This window comes from Melozone crissalis, unplaced genomic scaffold (genome assembly GCF_028551555.1).
Source record: "Melozone crissalis strain CALT ecotype California unplaced genomic scaffold, PUWL_Pcris_2 ptg000042l_1, whole genome shotgun sequence".
Lineage (NCBI taxonomy): Eukaryota > Metazoa > Chordata > Aves > Passeriformes > Passerellidae > Melozone > Melozone crissalis.
The window spans coordinates 60,576,242-60,591,934 of record NW_026535820.1 but is presented as its reverse complement, the minus strand read 5'-3'; the positions used below and the strand labels follow the sequence as shown (position 1 = coordinate 60,591,934).

Sequence of the window (15,693 nt, the reverse complement as noted above, 5' to 3'; positions counted from 1 at the left end):
AGGATTTTGCTGTCTTGAACTTTGGATTCCAAGTGGAAGAAAATTGTGGTGATAGTGCAACTGTGAATTGCTTTTTTTTCAATTTTAACTAGCAGCTGCCTAGTAAGCATAGTGTACAGTCTGTAGCAAGATCTCAGTTCTCAAAAAACCAAACACCAGTCATGATACTGAATAACATTATGCAGAGCCAGTCCCTCATTCAACAAACCTGCCATCCTGTTTGTTTTCCCAATCTGTACAGAATTAATGGATTTTGACGTCAGGGTCATTAGAATGCTAAGTAAGATCATGCTGGCCTTCACCTTGTTTTCTGAGTGTATGATGTGCTGTTTTTTGAGCACGCTTGCCTTTATGGAGACACTGAGTGCTCAGGGAACAGCTGTGACAGCCCCGCAAGCACCAGCGCAAGCGTTTAGCTAGCACCACTGACTAACAACAACATTTCCGCACCAAAGGCTGCCTTCGAGTTTGCAGCTGGAGGCAGTGTACGGAGTGCTGGTACTCTAAACAATAACAAGTGCCATGGAGCAGGGTAAGGAGGGAAAGGTCGGCTGCCATCTCTGGGAGCAGCTCTGGCTGTGCCCTGCCCTCAGGTGAACCCGCTCAGGTAACTCCTCTGTGCCTACAGGAGTGGGAGACAGGAGCTGCCCCGGGGCTGGACAGGCTGTTCGTGGACTTGAAAGAGCACGGTGGGACTTGCCTTTCAGCCTTTCCCCTCTTTGGGTGCATGTTTTGGGGGCTTCTTCACCTGCTTAGCTGGTAATTTACAGAATCCAAAGGGAGGGGGAGAAATGTGTCAAAACCTTTGACTGAAAAGGACCGTAATGATTTACGGTTGTTGGGGAAGGGCGGAGAGGAGGCGGCTGGATGAGAGCAGGCGCTGCCTTCTTTATGCAGCAAAACATGCTAAAAACAGAGTTCCTCATTAAGAGAAAAAAAAAAAAAGTGTGCTGTTCGAGTGCAGCGGAGTTTTCATCCGTGAACGCGTAAACTGCGAACGCCCGAGGGTGGACCGCAGAGAGGGATGACGCTGGAAAGCCATCCAGCTCTCCTGACCTACTTGCGTCTCATTCCAGCTGATACGTGCGCGCTCCGCGCAGCGCCGGGAAGCGGCTCGCGGCTGCCTCCAGTGCACTCATCCACGCCTCCATGCCGCCTTAACCCCGCGGGAGGGCGGAGCGGCGCAGCGCGGGGCGGGACGTGCGGCACCGCACGGCTCGGCCTCGGCCGCCTCAGCCGCCGCCGCCCGGGGTGAGTCGCAGCGGGCGGGCCGCGAACTCGCGGCCCCGGGGCCGGCGTGAGGGCCCGGCGGGCGGAGCCCCGACCTGAGGGCCCGGCGCTCGCCGCCTCCCCCTCGCCGAGGCTCCGCCTGCCCGCGCTGTCCCCTTCGCCCTTCTGCGGGCCGGCAGATGCACGTAGGCTCGCAGCCCGCCGAGGCTCCGTCCTTTGCTTTTCCCCCTTCTTCTTAAAATGCCGGTGGTCCTGGGAGCTGCCTCGGGTTAGCAGCGCAGTTCGGGAGCGTCGCGTAAGTTGAGTGTCGGCCGAAAGCGCCGCTCTGGAGCGGGGCTGATCTCCCCGGTTCTGAACAAAAGCGATGATCCCGGCCCCAGGGTCTCGGGCTGGGGTGATTCCGTGTTCTGCAGGTGCAGGAGGAAGCCGTGAGGAACGCTCGCACCTGGTTTTTTAGGGAGAGCCCCTGACAGGGAGGTGGCAGAAATGCGCACCCTGGCTGGGCCGCTGATGTTTGATTTATTTCTCCCCAGGTGAAACACTTCCGAGGGATCCTGATGTGTCTCTTTCAATCTACCGCTAGAAGGTTGGTTTCCCAAGTGCATTGTGGACTTAAGGCTTCGTCTTCAAAGAAACAGAAGTTTTGCTTGGAAATGGCCCGTCCCAGTTCAAGTAAGACGTGTATTTGTTTGCTTTAGCACCCCGGACAGGTTTTTAAGGTGGATTTGAAGTGCTAGAAGGTTTTGTGTGCTAGGTGAAATCCATGGCTAAATTAAAAATGTTTAAAACAGTGTGAAGTTGCTTTATTTGTCCCCCAGAATAGTAAAATTACCTTTCTGTGTCGGTATTCTCTAGAGTTCCAAAAACCCCTTGCAGTCTGCATGGTTACAACATAAACACGTTTTTAATGTTTATAGTCTATGCACATAAGTATGCAATGGTTAATTGCATTTCCCTTTCATAATGCTAATGAGTAATAAAAGTAATTCCTCATTTCTGGGCCTTGAGCATTTGTAACAGCTCAGGCGCCCTGTTCAGCCTAGCAGTTAAGGCTGACCTCTCTTCACCTGTTTGGGGGTATTCTGGTTTTGTTTTTCAATTTGAGAATGTGCCTTAACTTGAAAACTGCACACAGGTACTGTAGCAACCCCTTAATGTTGGGTAGCTGAGGCAAACTTGCTTTTTGTGCTGCCTTGAGCATCAGCATTTGGCTGCTGCCAGAGACCTGGCTGGGAGGCCTTTTGGCCTGAGCTTTACACATTCAGGGCTTGTGAGGTTTGGTTTGCAGCAGCAGGTGGGGCATCAGAACTGCAGCGTTCTCTGCCCAGTCCTGTGGCTCTGTGCTGTGGCTCTTGGGACCTCTCAGTGGCTCTTCCTCCCTACAGGAACTTACCTGCCTTTGGGTGGGCTTTTGTGTGTCTGGGGGCAGAGAGGGGGTAGTTTTGTTTTTTATTTGAAAGATCACCTGGTAAATGGTGAGGATTAGGGTTGTGGTGAGCAGCTCAAAGTTCAGCTGGAGGCTGCTCACTTGTGGGATACCACAGGAGCCTGTACTGAGGCCAGTGTTGTTTAACACCTTCGTTAATGGCCTGGACAATGGACCAGAGTGTATCCTTGGAAGCTGGGAGGAGTGGTTGATACTCCAGAGGGTCCAGCCCCTGGGAATAAATAACCCCAGGCACTAGGACAGGCTGGAGTGACCAGCTGGGCAGGAGTGTCCCTGGGGATCTGGTGGGCACCACATTGGCCTTAAGCCAGTGATGAGCCCTTGTGGCAGTGAAGGCTCCAGGGCATCCTCTCAATGCATAAAAACACCCCATGGTGTTTGTCAGCTGTGAGGGTGGTCAGACAATGGATTGAATTGTGCAGGAAGGTTATGGAGTCTCTATCCATGGAGATATCAAAAGCCACCCCACAGGACACAGTCCAGGGCAGTCTGCTCTGGCTGACCCTGCTTAAGCAGAGGGGGTTGAACAAAACAACCTCCAGAGGTCTGTTCCCACCTCAGCCATTTTGTGATTCGTGTTGCTTTAAAAATCATATCTGAGGTAAACTGCAAGAGATTTTTTTTTTATCTGTCTGTAGCTAACCTGTTCCTGTTTAATCTTGTCTTGGCTCACATAAAAAGGCAAAGGGAATTTTCCATCTTTTTCCCAAACTACCATGCAAGGAAAAATGGTGGGAATAACACATTTAAAAATATAAAATACAGCTGCAAACTTAGAAAACAGGAAAAATGCCTCAAAAGAAAGCACATTTTCCCAAATTAACTTAATTTTGAAGGTGATACTTTGTGGGAAAAAAAATCCAAACAAAAAGAACAACAAAGCAAATGTATTTTTTTTCATCCCAGGCTCTTAAGTAACAATTAGGAAGCAAACTGTTCCTGGGTGGTGGTGCCAACAGTTGTTATTGGGGTAGCATTCAGTGTGGGGTTTTAGTTATAGGCTCTGCTTTTCCAGTTTTGACCATAATCATGTTTAGCACATGTTGCCCTACTGAGCCTGCTCAGACACATATTTTGAGGATCTCCAGGAACTGCCCTTTAAATTCCAACATACAGAAGCTCAGGAGGCAGCAGGTGTTCCGAAATTGAAGTCATGGGAGGTGTGTATGGAAGCCATGTGTGGATGTGTAAGTGTGGCCTCTGAGGGCAGGGTGTGAGTGCCTGAACAGCTCCTTGTTTCCCTGCCCTGGCACAGACATGGCTGATTTCCGAGAGGTGTTTGCCAAGGCCAAGCACATCGCCATCATCACCGGAGCCGGGGTCAGCGCCGAGAGCGGCGTGCCCACCTTCAGAGGGGCTGGAGGCTTCTGGAGAAAGTGGCAAGCCCAGGTAGGTGCTGGGGGCCGTGCCTGCAGAGCCGTGCCTCTCTGTCCATCACACAGGTGAGCGTCAGGAACAGCTGGAGGAAGAGGGTGGAAGTTCTCCCATGGCAGTGCAGCAGGGACAGAGCTCTCCCTGCAGCAGCTGCCTCTGCAGCTCTCCTCCGTGCCCGTGGGGATCTGCTTCTGTCCTTCAGTTTATCAGTTGCTTGGGAAATCCAACATTCTTGCAGGCAGCTCTGGGTCTTTCTGCCATCCTTGTTTTCCTGCAGTTCAGCTGTTTGCTCATCTTTTGACACCCTCACTGTTTTCCTACCATGTGGGGCCTTTCCTGTTTTACACTCTTTAGCGTTTTAAACAAACCAAAATACCAAAGGAAGAACTGACAATAGAGACTAATTGTTTTCTTTTAATCTTGGTGTCTCATAACCCCCTTTAAAAATGCTTTTAATGCTTTAGGACTTGTTTTATTTTGGGGCAGGTTCTTTAATTCTCCCACAGGCTGTCTCTCTTGCTGGAATGATCTTGCCTGCCAAAGGGGTGGGAGAGGAGGTGGGAGCAGACACTGGGAGTACAGCTGAAGGCACCAACAATGTGAGTTCTGTGGGGGCCTCACGAGTCTCATCCTGCTGGTGCTGCAGGTGTTTCAGCAGCTGTTCTGCTGTCAGTACCTGCTACCCCAAATGCTGCAATCGCACCTGCTTTCTTTGTGGTTTTTAATTACAGCATTCCTGAAAGATCTGATGAAGCTAAAAAGTGTCAGAGACATGAGTTTTTGAAACTGGTTTGAATCTAAAGATGAGTTTTTTTGCTTTCAGTGACCATCAATTCAGATAAAGCATGTGTGTGTATAAATGTTTGGTCCTGCTGCATCAGAAACTTGCATTCAGTTTCTGTGTCAGTGGAATTGTGCACTGAGGTGCTGGACTGAGCTGCACCTCGTTTTTGAGAAAGAGAAGCCAAAATTAAAGTTACTGCGAAAAGCAGCTTCAATTTTACCTGCACACAAAATACAAGACATTAGACTTTGGTTTTGACAATGGGTGTAATTTGGCTTGTGTTACACTTAAAGCAGAAAATAAATTACTAGCAAAGGAAATACATTTACATGATGCTGAGTTTTATGGATGCTGTGGAAAAGAGTTGTGGTTGCCAAAAAAAGGGTGTGCATTGGAATATCTCATCTTGCTTTGTGCTCAGCCCCTAATAGTTTGGTAGGGCAGCACAGACGATGGTTGGAGTGTAGTGTAAACCCGTGTACAACACTATTTCTGTAAGTTATTTCCTCTTTTGATCTGACACTTTGACTTGTCACCCTTGTAAGGGCTGTGGAACAATATTCTCATCAACTGCATTTGGTTATAGACAATCTGCATTTGATGACCTTGTGATGCAGCGATGTATAAATGGCAGAGATGCAGCGGGCTTCATCTGGGGAAGGGATTCTTCTTTCATTGTAGGATGACCTGTTACATCTTTTGCAGGAGCTGGCTACTCCAGGGGCTTTTGCGCGAAACCCTTCCCGTGTGTGGGAATTCTACCACTACCGGCGGGAGGTGATGCTGAGCAAACACCCCAATCCAGCCCACATTGCCATCGCAGAGTGCGAGAAGCGTCTCAGCAAGCAAGGAAGGAGCGTTGTGGTCATCACTCAGAACATTGATGAGCTGCACAGGAAGGCAGGCACCAAGCACCTCTTAGAAATCCACGGTAGGAGCTGGCTCACGTCTGCCACAGGCCAGAAAACCTGGGGTGGGGAGTGGGAAGAAGGGAAAATGGGATAAGTACAAAAAGAAAACATTTTTGTCTTCAAAATTACAATAATTTGCATAAAGTTATTTACAATAACACCCTGTTCTCTTTTGGAAGTTGTTTCAGGTACTTTGTAGCCTCTCTTTATTCTCACCTTTAGGATCACAGAATCTCATCTTTCTGTTTTTAATGGATTCTGACAATACACAGGAAATTGCTCCCTCTTCTTGCTTGCACAGTTTTCCATAGGTCCACTTGAATTAATGTGACTGTCACACCTGGGTAATTTCACTTAGAAAAGGAGAAAAGAATCCTCAAGGATTCCACTGTGTGGTAGGGGTGGTGTCAGACTGCCACCAGTAAAGGGTGTATTGGCAAGCCTGGCCTCACCAGTCCTGGTGCTTTGCCTCTGTCCTGTTCTCACTTGTGCACTTCCTGGCTACAGGAGGACAAAGGGACTGGAAACAATTGAGATTCCCTTACCTTTCTTTCCTGCAGCCAGTGGCCCTCCCCCTCTCTTCCCTGTAGTCAGTGGTATTCCTTACTCCCACTAAGTGCCAGAGGAGCACATGGCAGGTGCAGCACTCTGGGGGTCAGCGGGAGTGTGGGATCTGAGGAAGTGTACAGGTGTGGAGAGGAAGAGGGTGTGGAAGCCCTTGGAGCTGACCCCACAGAATCACCATCTCTGGATGTGATTAAAAAAAGACTGGACATGGCACTTGGTGCTATAGTCTTGTTAAGGTGTTAGGGCATAGGTTGGACTTGATCTTAGAGGTCTCTTCCAACCTCATTATTCTGTGGTTCTGTGATTTTTCACTTCTCAGGCCCTGCCACAGGGTAGAAGTCTCCCAGGACAAAGACCCATCCTGGTCCTCCAGTCATGTGATGCTTTTTAACTCAAGTATCACTAAAGGTGTAAATGGGATTTCCCACCACCACTTTTGTGCTTTGGACACAGGAAACCTGCACAAGCTATTTAGCAGCTGTGGACCCAATGAAGTCTTGACAAGAGTTTAATTTTGGTTATTTGTATTCCTTACAAAATGGACACAATTTTTAGCTCTTGGCTATATTACACATCTTGACAGCATGTTAGTAATGCTACAGAAGTTTTGTGGGTGGAGTTTTGCATCAAACAAAATGGTGTTGACCAGCATATTTTATTTTTTAAAGAAAATGTTTCTGATGTAAGAGGAAAAGCAATAAACAGAAATCATCTCCCTCAGTGATATTTTAAATTATGATTTTCCTGCAAAATATGTTATGGGACTGTGTATTCCTCATGTCCTGAGGCAGAACAAGGTGGCACAGTGGGACTGTCTTTGCTGTTGCATTCCTGTTGTTAGTTACCTACAAGGCACAGCCTTCAAGGTCTGTAAAGAGAAGCTGCCCAGGATAAACACAACCACTTGCCTGCACAGCCACACCTCAGAGCCATTGCTTCATCCCTGATGTTCCCTCTTTGTGTGTTCCAGGGAGTTTATTTAAAACTCGGTGCACCAGCTGTGGAAACGTAGCTGCGAATTACAAGAGCCCGATCTGCCCCGCGTTGGCTGGGAAGGGGTAATCCATTCTTTCTTTCACCACTAAAAGAGCAAGTGAGCAGGGGGATGGGCCAGGCATATACTCAAAGATTTTTTAGAACTTTTTTCCCTTTACATTTCACCAGACCTTTAGATAATTACATAAATAGTTGTTGTGCCTTTGACAGTTTTGGCCAGCTTATTAAAGTTACTCAGCTTCAGGATAATTCTGGACAAATTCCTGCCTGCTTCATGTATGGTATTTTAGGATTGTAGTAGGTGTTCAAGTTGGCTGAAGTTGCAGATTCTTTGATTGGAGGGTGTGCTTCAGAGAATATGAAGGTTTTTAGAGAATGTTAAGTTTTTATTAATATATAAAATACCTTTTGTACTGGTGAACACGTATTTCCATTTTGTGACTACAGGGCTCCAGATCCTGACACAGAAGATGCTGCCATTCCAGTTGAAGACCTTCCTCAGTACGTATGGACCACTCTGTTGGGCTGTTACCTCTTCATGCTTTGTGCATCTCAAAGCTTCATGTTACTGTTCATGTTGTTTTGGAAGGACATTCCACAGGAGACAAAGAACTCTGTGTAGGGGGACAGAATATAAGAAAATAAAGATAGTGTAGAAAGTAATCTTACCCCTAAGGAGTTGCAGCTGCGCCAATTATCAAAGATTAGGAACAGGCCTGACTTTAACAGGCCACAGCTGTAACCAATGAGAAGAAGAGTGCTATAAAAGAGTGGGGTGGTTGAAAACTGGTCAGTTGGCTACTTTGTGAAGAAGAAAGAGTCAGTGCTCTGAGGAGCTACTCATGAGAAACACCAAGAAGGTATGAAACTTTTGCGATAGGAGATAACAGTATGGAACCCCTGCAATAAGATGAGAACAACTCTGGAACTCTGCCCCAGGAAACTGAGTCTAAAGTTACAGGGGCATCAGACAAAGGAGCATGTAGAAGTTACCATGGTGCTAAAGGCATCACACATTTGTGTACTTGAGCACCAAGATGAAACGTGGCCACATTCCTGGGGTTTGTAGTAAGTGAAGTAGTAGGAGAATTGCAGCAAGAAAGTGAGTGCTACAGCAGTAAATGTTTTGGTACTTTGCAGATGTTACCCAGTGTTTTTCTGGACTACCATGGTGGGGTCCCCTCACAGGCACAGAATGTGCCATGATGCTTTTGTATGTTGCCTGAAGCTTTGCCTTAGCTAGTTGCAGATGGAAAAAGCCACATTGTTCATCTGATTCCTAAGGAAAAAGAGGCTAACAAGATGCTTCTGTCTTTTGGGTCATTTTCTCCTTAAAACCCTGTCAGCTAGTTTGTTAAAGCTGATGGAGGCTGAGTTTTAACTTTCATGCATTTCAGGAGCTGCGTAAGAGAAAGACACAATTAAGTGTCTGTACTGAACAACTGTTCAGCACCCCCTTCCTTGCGATCATGCAGTACCTGTGTACTTCCAGCACGTGTGTAGCATGGAATGATCTGCCTTCTGTCCAGCACGTGGTAGAGCAGGGTGTGGGGAGGGCTCTGGAGGAGGAGAGAGGATGATGGCAGCTAAGACCTGCCCAGGGGAGAATGCGATCTGCTTTGCCGCTCTGCAGCTTGGAGCGCTGCTGACCTGTCCCTGTGTGGTGTGTGAGCAGGTGTGAGGAGGACGGCTGCAATGGGCTCCTGCGGCCCCACGTGGTGTGGTTTGGGGAAGCCCTGGATCCCGGCGTGCTCACGGCGGTGGAGAAGGAGCTGGATATTTGTGACCTCTGCTTGGTCGTGAGTGGCGCTTTCCTTACCTGTCCTCTGAACCGCCAGGGAGGCCACGCTAGGGACGTGGCAACTCCTGGGCAAAGCAGATGTATCTGTGCTTCCCTGAGGGAACTGAAAGCCCCAGAGGGCTTCTCTGGTGTCAGTGCAAAACATTAAAAGACCTTTCAGTTTGAAAATGTACACAGACTACTCAGAAGTCAAGTACACTGGGGTTAGTGATTAGACAATGCTGTCTGGCTGCTGAATTTCACTCCCCCTCTACTCTGATCTGGTGAGACCCCATCTGGAATACTATGGGCAGTTCTGGTGCCCCCAGCATAAGGACATGGAGCCGTTGGAGCAAGTCCCAGAGGAGAGCCTTTGTTGATAAGGGCACTGGAGCACCTTCCCTGTGGAGAGGCTGAGAGAGTGGGGTTGCTCAGCCTGGAAAAGGGAAGGCTCTTGGGAGACCTTAGAGCAGCCTTCCAGTCCTGAAAGAGGCCTGCAAGGAGGCCAGAGAGGGATGCTTCATCAGGAACAAGGGATGATGGCTTTTAACTGAAAGAGAGTGGCTTTAGATTACATATAGGGAGAAGTTCTTTACTGTGAGGGTGGTGAGGCACTGGCACAGCTTGCCCAGAGAAGCTGTGGGTGCCCCATCCCTGGAAGCGTTCAAGGCCAGGTTGGATGGGGCTTTGAGCAACCTGAGCTAGTAGAAGGTGTCCCTGCCCATGGCAGAGGGGTTGGAAAGATGATCTTTGAGGTCTCTTCCAATCCAAACTGTTCTGTTGTTCTAATTTCTCAAACAGTAAAAAATACAATTATTTTGATGCTCAGTTTGAAAAGGAAGTAAGTTATAATGTGCTGCTTTTTGCAAGGTGCTTTACATGCCTTGTACGTTCCAGATCCCTAACCAAAACACTTACTTAGACTCTCTTCCATTTGCAGAATGACCTAAAGTAACAGAAGGAAAGTTTTGTTGGGTTGTTATTTTTCCTTGAAGACAAAGCGTGCCATTTTTTTTCTGGGATTTTTTTTCCCATCTACAGTTACAAATGGGTTTCTTTGGGCTGCATCAGAGAAACAATTCCTAATTGCTGTGCTAAATTAAATAGTTACATCTGCAGTGACACCGATCAGGTACTGATTTGGTTTCATTTCTGTAGGCATCTCCTAGGCTTCAGTGCACGTACAATTGTGAGAAGGGCCCTCACCTCGGGGCTGGGTTGGTTTGGTCTGTTTGAGTGCTGTCCTACTACCCTTGTGACTCCTGTCCCACTGCCCGCAGGTCGGGACCTCGTCCGTGGTGTATCCTGCGGCCATGTTCGCCCCGCAGGTCTCGGCCAGAGGAGTCCCGGTCGCGGAGTTCAACATGGAAACCACTCCTGCCACCGACAGGTTCAGGTAACTCTGCTCAGGGAACGCCTTCAGTCCCCTCCTTCCTGCCCCTGGTCCAGCTGCCAAAACGCTGGGTTTAGACAAATACGGTCTAGTTTGCCTCCCGGCCTTATGAAATATTGAGTTTCTGTTAAAAAGCAAGAAAAAAGATTTCTTCTTCCATGGTGAAATTTTCATCTAAGACACAAACCGTATTATTTAAAGGGTGAGGCTGAAGTCTGTCCCTACGCCCCACAAGGCCTAAACTCCTTTCTCCTCCTCGTCTTTCCTCCCTCCGTCCCTGCCGTGCCCCCGCCAGACCCGCCAGGTCAAGCAGCGGGATGCGCCAGTGCCTGCCCGCGCCCTAAACCTGCCGCTTCCTTCCAGGTTCCACTTCCCGGGCCCCTGCGGGACCACGCTGCCGCCGGCACTGGCACGACACGAGACGGAGATCATCACCTGAGCCCTGGGATCAGCCCCGGAGTGCCGGGGCCGGCGGGGCCCAGCGCGGGGCGGGCGGGCCGGAGGCGGCGGCGGGACTCGTCCCACGGCAATAAAGGCGGGGCGAGGTCCTGTACTGTCCTCCCGTGTCCTGTATTGTGTGTGCGCGCATCCCGCGGGGCGGGGCGGGGCTGGGCGGGTGTCCCGGCGCTCGGCATTCCCCGGCGGAAGGCGGGAGCGGTTCCGGGGCAGGCGGCACAGAGGCCGCAGCCATGGCGCACCGGCCGAAGGCGAAGGAGGCGAAGGCGGCGGCCGCGGGCAAGCGCAGGGCTCCCGCTGCGCTGCCCAGCCCGGCCTCCTCGGAGGACGAGGCCCCGGAGGAGGTGCCCTTCGGCGTGGCGAGGGAGGCGGCCGAGGCCGAGCGGAAGCTCGTGGGAGAGGCGGCGCGGAGGTGCGGACACGCCGGGGCCTCCTGCTCCGGAACGGCGGCTCCTACACTAGCGCTTCCCTCCTCTTACCCCCTCCGCCTAGCCCCGCTCATCTCCCCTTTCACCCCTCTTACCGCCGCCCTAACCACTCGCTTACCTCTCTAATCCCCCCCTCCACCCCTCTCACCCTCTTAGATCCCTTTTTACCCCCGTACACGCCTCTTTCCCCCTCTTATCCTCCCCTTATTCCCTCCCTTATCTCTACTTATGTCTCCTTGTTGTCTCCTTTCCCTCCCTTCTTACCCCACCACCCCTCTTAGGCCTCCCTGGCCTCTTCTCCTTCCCTGTCCCGCCCGTAACCCCTTCCCCCCCTTCACCTCTCTAAGCCCCTTTCACTTTTCCTATTCCCTCTCCCGTATCCCCCCACTTGCCCCTCCTCACCACCTCCTTTGCCCTTCCAAGCCCCTCCAAGCCCTCGTTCACCCCCTTTGTCCCCGCCCGTAATCCCCCCTCTCCCACCATGGAATGCTGACGGTGGCTCCCGCCTTCCCGCAGGCACCGGGAGCTGCTGAAGGAGAAGCGGCGGCGGCACCAGGAGCTGTTCGCGGAGCAGAAGGTACCGCGCTACGCCCCGGCTGTGTGTGTGTGTCTGTGTGCCGGCCGTGTCCGTGCCCGCCTGACTCCCCTCTCTCTCCCCCGCAGAAGCGCAGGCTGCTGCCCGAGGCCTTGCTGCAGGAGCTGCAGGAGCTGCAGGATGTGTCCGCACGGTGAGGGGAATGGGCAGGCGGCGGTGGCTGTTGGGATCCCCCTCTCCGAATCTCCCACCCCTGGGGCAGCCCCTTCTGGGAGACCATACTGGAAATGGGGGTTTCATGGCCTTAGTAAAGGAAGGGAGTGTGAATTGAAGAGTAACCTGTTGCCTTCCCTTTGCTCCCCAGGCCCACTGAGCAGGCTGTGGCAGATGACCCAGGTATGTTACAGCTCGCTTTGCTAACGAGGGGCACATCTGGTACTTCAGGAGTTCATTCCTGTGCCAGAGCTCCAAGGGGGAGCTCTGGTGAAGACACCTTCTCCAAGTCTTAATCATGAGCACACTGCACAGATTCTTTTCCCCAGGAAAAGAAATGTCTGAGGAAAAACACAAAGTTAGATTCAATCTAATTCTTACACCTTTTACAGAACTCAGTTGCTGTGCAGTGGTTTCAGTTAAATAGCCTGAAGTGTTTAAGGAAATCATGGGCAGGTGTTACAGCAGAAAAAACAAGGTTACTGAAGGTGGATTAATATTTAATCTTCATTTAAGTTATAGAGGTATTCCTGGGTAGAGTTGTTAAATTGCCTCTATACTTAATATATCAAACTGCAGTTCAATAGCATCTATAGGATATTAAGTAACTCTTTTCAAACTCAGAATTACAAAATCAAGAGTCTAGAGTGTTTACAAGTGTTGTTTTTGCTTCATCTGTACTTCGAAGTACTTCAGAAAAAATCTTATTTAAATATTTTCTCATCCAAATCTCACATGCTGCTGTATGATGGAACTGCTACTTTTTATTGTCTTTATTTAAAAAAGATCTGTTGTATTGACATAGCAGAGATGAGCTGAGAATGAAGCAAGACTGAAGCCAGAGTTGGATTTCCCTTTATGGGTTACCCACAGCTGTTGTGTTGCATTGAATTTTTGTCCAGTGACGAATCCCATTTTGTTGATGCTGAGGAAAGCTGGCTAGCAGTACTTTGGGTTGATCCCCTCAGCATATTTCTTTCCCTCCCTCTTACAGCTGTTCATCCTAGTCAGTTCTCCTGAAAAATTCTGCTTGTTGTAAGTCCTGTTTCACTGACTGGTTTTCATTAGTAACCTTTGGGAAATTTCATTTACAAGTTACTCCAGATGAAGAACTTGAAGCTGAGGCTGTAGAGCTGGAGCAAGGCCAAGCTGAAGTGCAGGAGAAGAAAGGCAAGAGGAAGAAGGGTGCCAGGTAAGAGGAGAAGATGATTTTGCCTGGTGTGGGAAGGTCTGTTCTGCATGGCTGTGCCCTCTTCTGCACTTCATGTTCCCCCATCCTTTGTCTGATTGAAAGCATATTTATGTGCTAAAAACACCTTTAATATCTTCTGCTTTAGCATACTTATATATGTGTGCATACATATATATATAAGATAGAAATAATTTTTGCATATTACATATATGTAACTGCTATGAGATGGCTGGGCAGTCATAAGCACAGCAGTACACATTGTGTTGTGGGGTAGTTGAGCACCAAATTCCTGCATTTCAATCTGTTTTTCTCTCTGCTCTTTATTTCATTGTCACTGATGGCCCTAGAGAGTAATTGCCCTAGCTTCTGGTAGGATGAGCTCAGGACACCCAAGAAAACTACTCAGGGCACACAAAGGCATAGGACAACAGCTTGAGAGTATTGGTCCAGCTTTTTATTTTTTTAATACTGCCACAAAGCTCATCTGAGTATCAGAAACCATCACTGGCTGCTGCTGTGCTCAAGTAGCAAAGCTTGTCAGCAGTGTCTGTTGTTCTGGATTCTGTAGCCACGCTTCAGGGATTTACATCTCTCTTTGATAGGACAAAAAGAAACTATGTGGCTGTGTGCTTGAAGGACCACAGTGCCACAGGCCTCCACCAGCAGCTGGCCAAAGACTTCCTAAATGCTCAGCTCTACGGGCCACACACCAACCGGGTACCAGGTAAGCACTGCTGCTCTTGGGTGGAGCCTTGTCTGCCTTGAACTCTGCTATTAACACTCGTCTCCATTGCAGCAAATGAATTTTTCTCCCTTGCAAACAAGAGAGCCCCTGTCAAAAAAGCTGCTGTTCAGTTTGTGGACAAGTCTTGGGGTGAGTATAGAAAGTCAGAGTAGGTATTGTTTTCTGCATATGGTTTCCATGCTAGAGCATCCTGGCTTGTGATCCTCTAACTCCAAGCACCTGGAGAGTAAGGGAAGGGCAGTAGAGCACTGCAGTCTCAGCAGGTGTCATGAGCACACCCCCAGGGGTGGTGTATGAGACACAACTAAAAAAAAAAATTACCTCATTTTTGGTATGTTAAGAGACAGCTCTTGTATTAGAGCCAGGGCTGCTCAGTGAAATAAATACTTAAGGAGCTGTTGTTTCAGCCTCCACTCTCTGAGCTGTTGGAAGGCATTTTAGATGTATCTCAGACTTAAAAGATACCAAGATCCCAGAACCTCTATGTGAGCACAGGGAAATAGCACCCATTTCTCCTCATTTCCATAATGGACAGGGACAGTTTTACACCCACACATTCTGTGAGGGTCACGAACACCAGAGGGAAAAGTTACTGGTCCTTAGCTAGCAGGGCCTGCTTTCCATCTGTGCTCCATCACTGCAAGCTCCACTGTATTCCCCCCACCCTCCTAAGGAGGCTGGTGCAAACTGCTGCTCCTGGCCAGTGAAATGCACCTGGGGCACATAAAATACTGTAGAAAGTTTATCAGTGCTTGAGGTGGTTGTTCTGCTCTGAAATGCTGCAGCTGCCAAGGGCTTGCTGCTTCTCCAGCACATGGGGGCTAAGTAAAATGGTAACTAACAGCTTTTTTTTTTTTTTAAGGGCAAGATAAAAAGGAAAAAGCAGCAAGGTTTAAGAAACGCTGGCTGGCAGCACATATTAAAAGTGGAGTCTGAAGACAGCTTTTTCAGAAGATGCTGCTAAGGACTTTTAGTGACAGTTGATCTCAACACAACACAGGTGTTTTTCCCACTTCATCATCACTTTGCTTTCAGCAGAAGGCACTGAGCTGAGCCTGATGGAACTTCCCTGTACTCTCCTCTCCCCTTTCAGAAGTTCCTGGGGAAGCTACAGAGCAGCCAGACCAGTGTTGTAGAACAGCTGGTGCTAGGACCAGGCTTGCTGAGCTGCCTCCGTGAGGCAATGCCTTTGCAGAGAATAAACATCGGCAATGTTGTACCTACTGTTGTGGATGCTGCATTCCTTACAGCAGGCAGTCACTCCTGCTGCCTCAGTGACGTGTGTCTCTAAGGAAAGGCTGTACCCTAACAGCAGAATCACTAAATCAGCTCCCACAGCAGGACACTTCTCTCCAGCCTCAGGATTACTTTCCAGCAGTAAGGGATTTTCCCCATCTGCAGGGAGGCCTGAGTAAGCTTCCTGCACTGGTAGCTAGATCACTGTGTGGCAAGAACATGGCAAAACCTTTCACCTGGACCAGCCCAGCTCCTCGGGGAGGTGGCAGCTCCCCGAGGAGGTCTCCACAAGAACTGCTGTTCTAGGATGGAGCTCTAGAACACGACAATGTAGCATACACGTCCATGCTACTGTGGATGTAGATGTAAGTTTTTAATGGCTGGTTAATTATGATATCACTACATT

At 49.3% G+C, this 15,693-nt stretch overlaps 2 protein-coding genes across 3 annotated transcripts; both read left to right on the top strand.

The window, feature by feature from the left end:
* Positions 1-1,206: 1,206 nt before the first annotated feature.
* SIRT5 (sirtuin 5) lies at positions 1,207-10,943 on the top strand. 2 transcript variants are annotated; one of them, XM_054284812.1, is made up of 9 exons: positions 1,207-1,251; positions 1,764-1,902; positions 3,933-4,066; positions 5,541-5,766; positions 7,284-7,371; positions 7,757-7,810; positions 8,985-9,108; positions 10,370-10,485; positions 10,846-10,943. In XM_054284812.1, the coding sequence occupies exons 2-9, from the start codon at positions 1,788-1,790 to the stop codon at positions 10,919-10,921; spliced, it is 933 nt and encodes a 310-aa protein (XP_054140787.1). In that variant the 5' UTR covers positions 1,207-1,251; positions 1,764-1,787; the 3' UTR covers positions 10,922-10,943. The 2 variants fall into 2 exon arrangements, with proteins under 2 accessions (XP_054140787.1, XP_054140786.1); XM_054284811.1 differs by lacking the exon at positions 1,207-1,251 and adding an exon at positions 1,346-1,525.
* A 216-nt stretch (positions 10,944-11,159) lies between these two features.
* Positions 11,160-15,081, top strand: NOL7 (nucleolar protein 7). The gene is made up of 8 exons (XM_054284813.1): positions 11,160-11,350; positions 11,883-11,943; positions 12,030-12,094; positions 12,266-12,297; positions 13,210-13,306; positions 13,909-14,030; positions 14,103-14,180; positions 14,914-15,081. The coding sequence occupies exons 1-8, from the start codon at positions 11,172-11,174 to the stop codon at positions 14,985-14,987; spliced, it is 708 nt and encodes a 235-aa protein (XP_054140788.1). The 5' UTR covers positions 11,160-11,171; the 3' UTR covers positions 14,988-15,081.
* Positions 15,082-15,693: the final 612 nt, after the last annotated feature.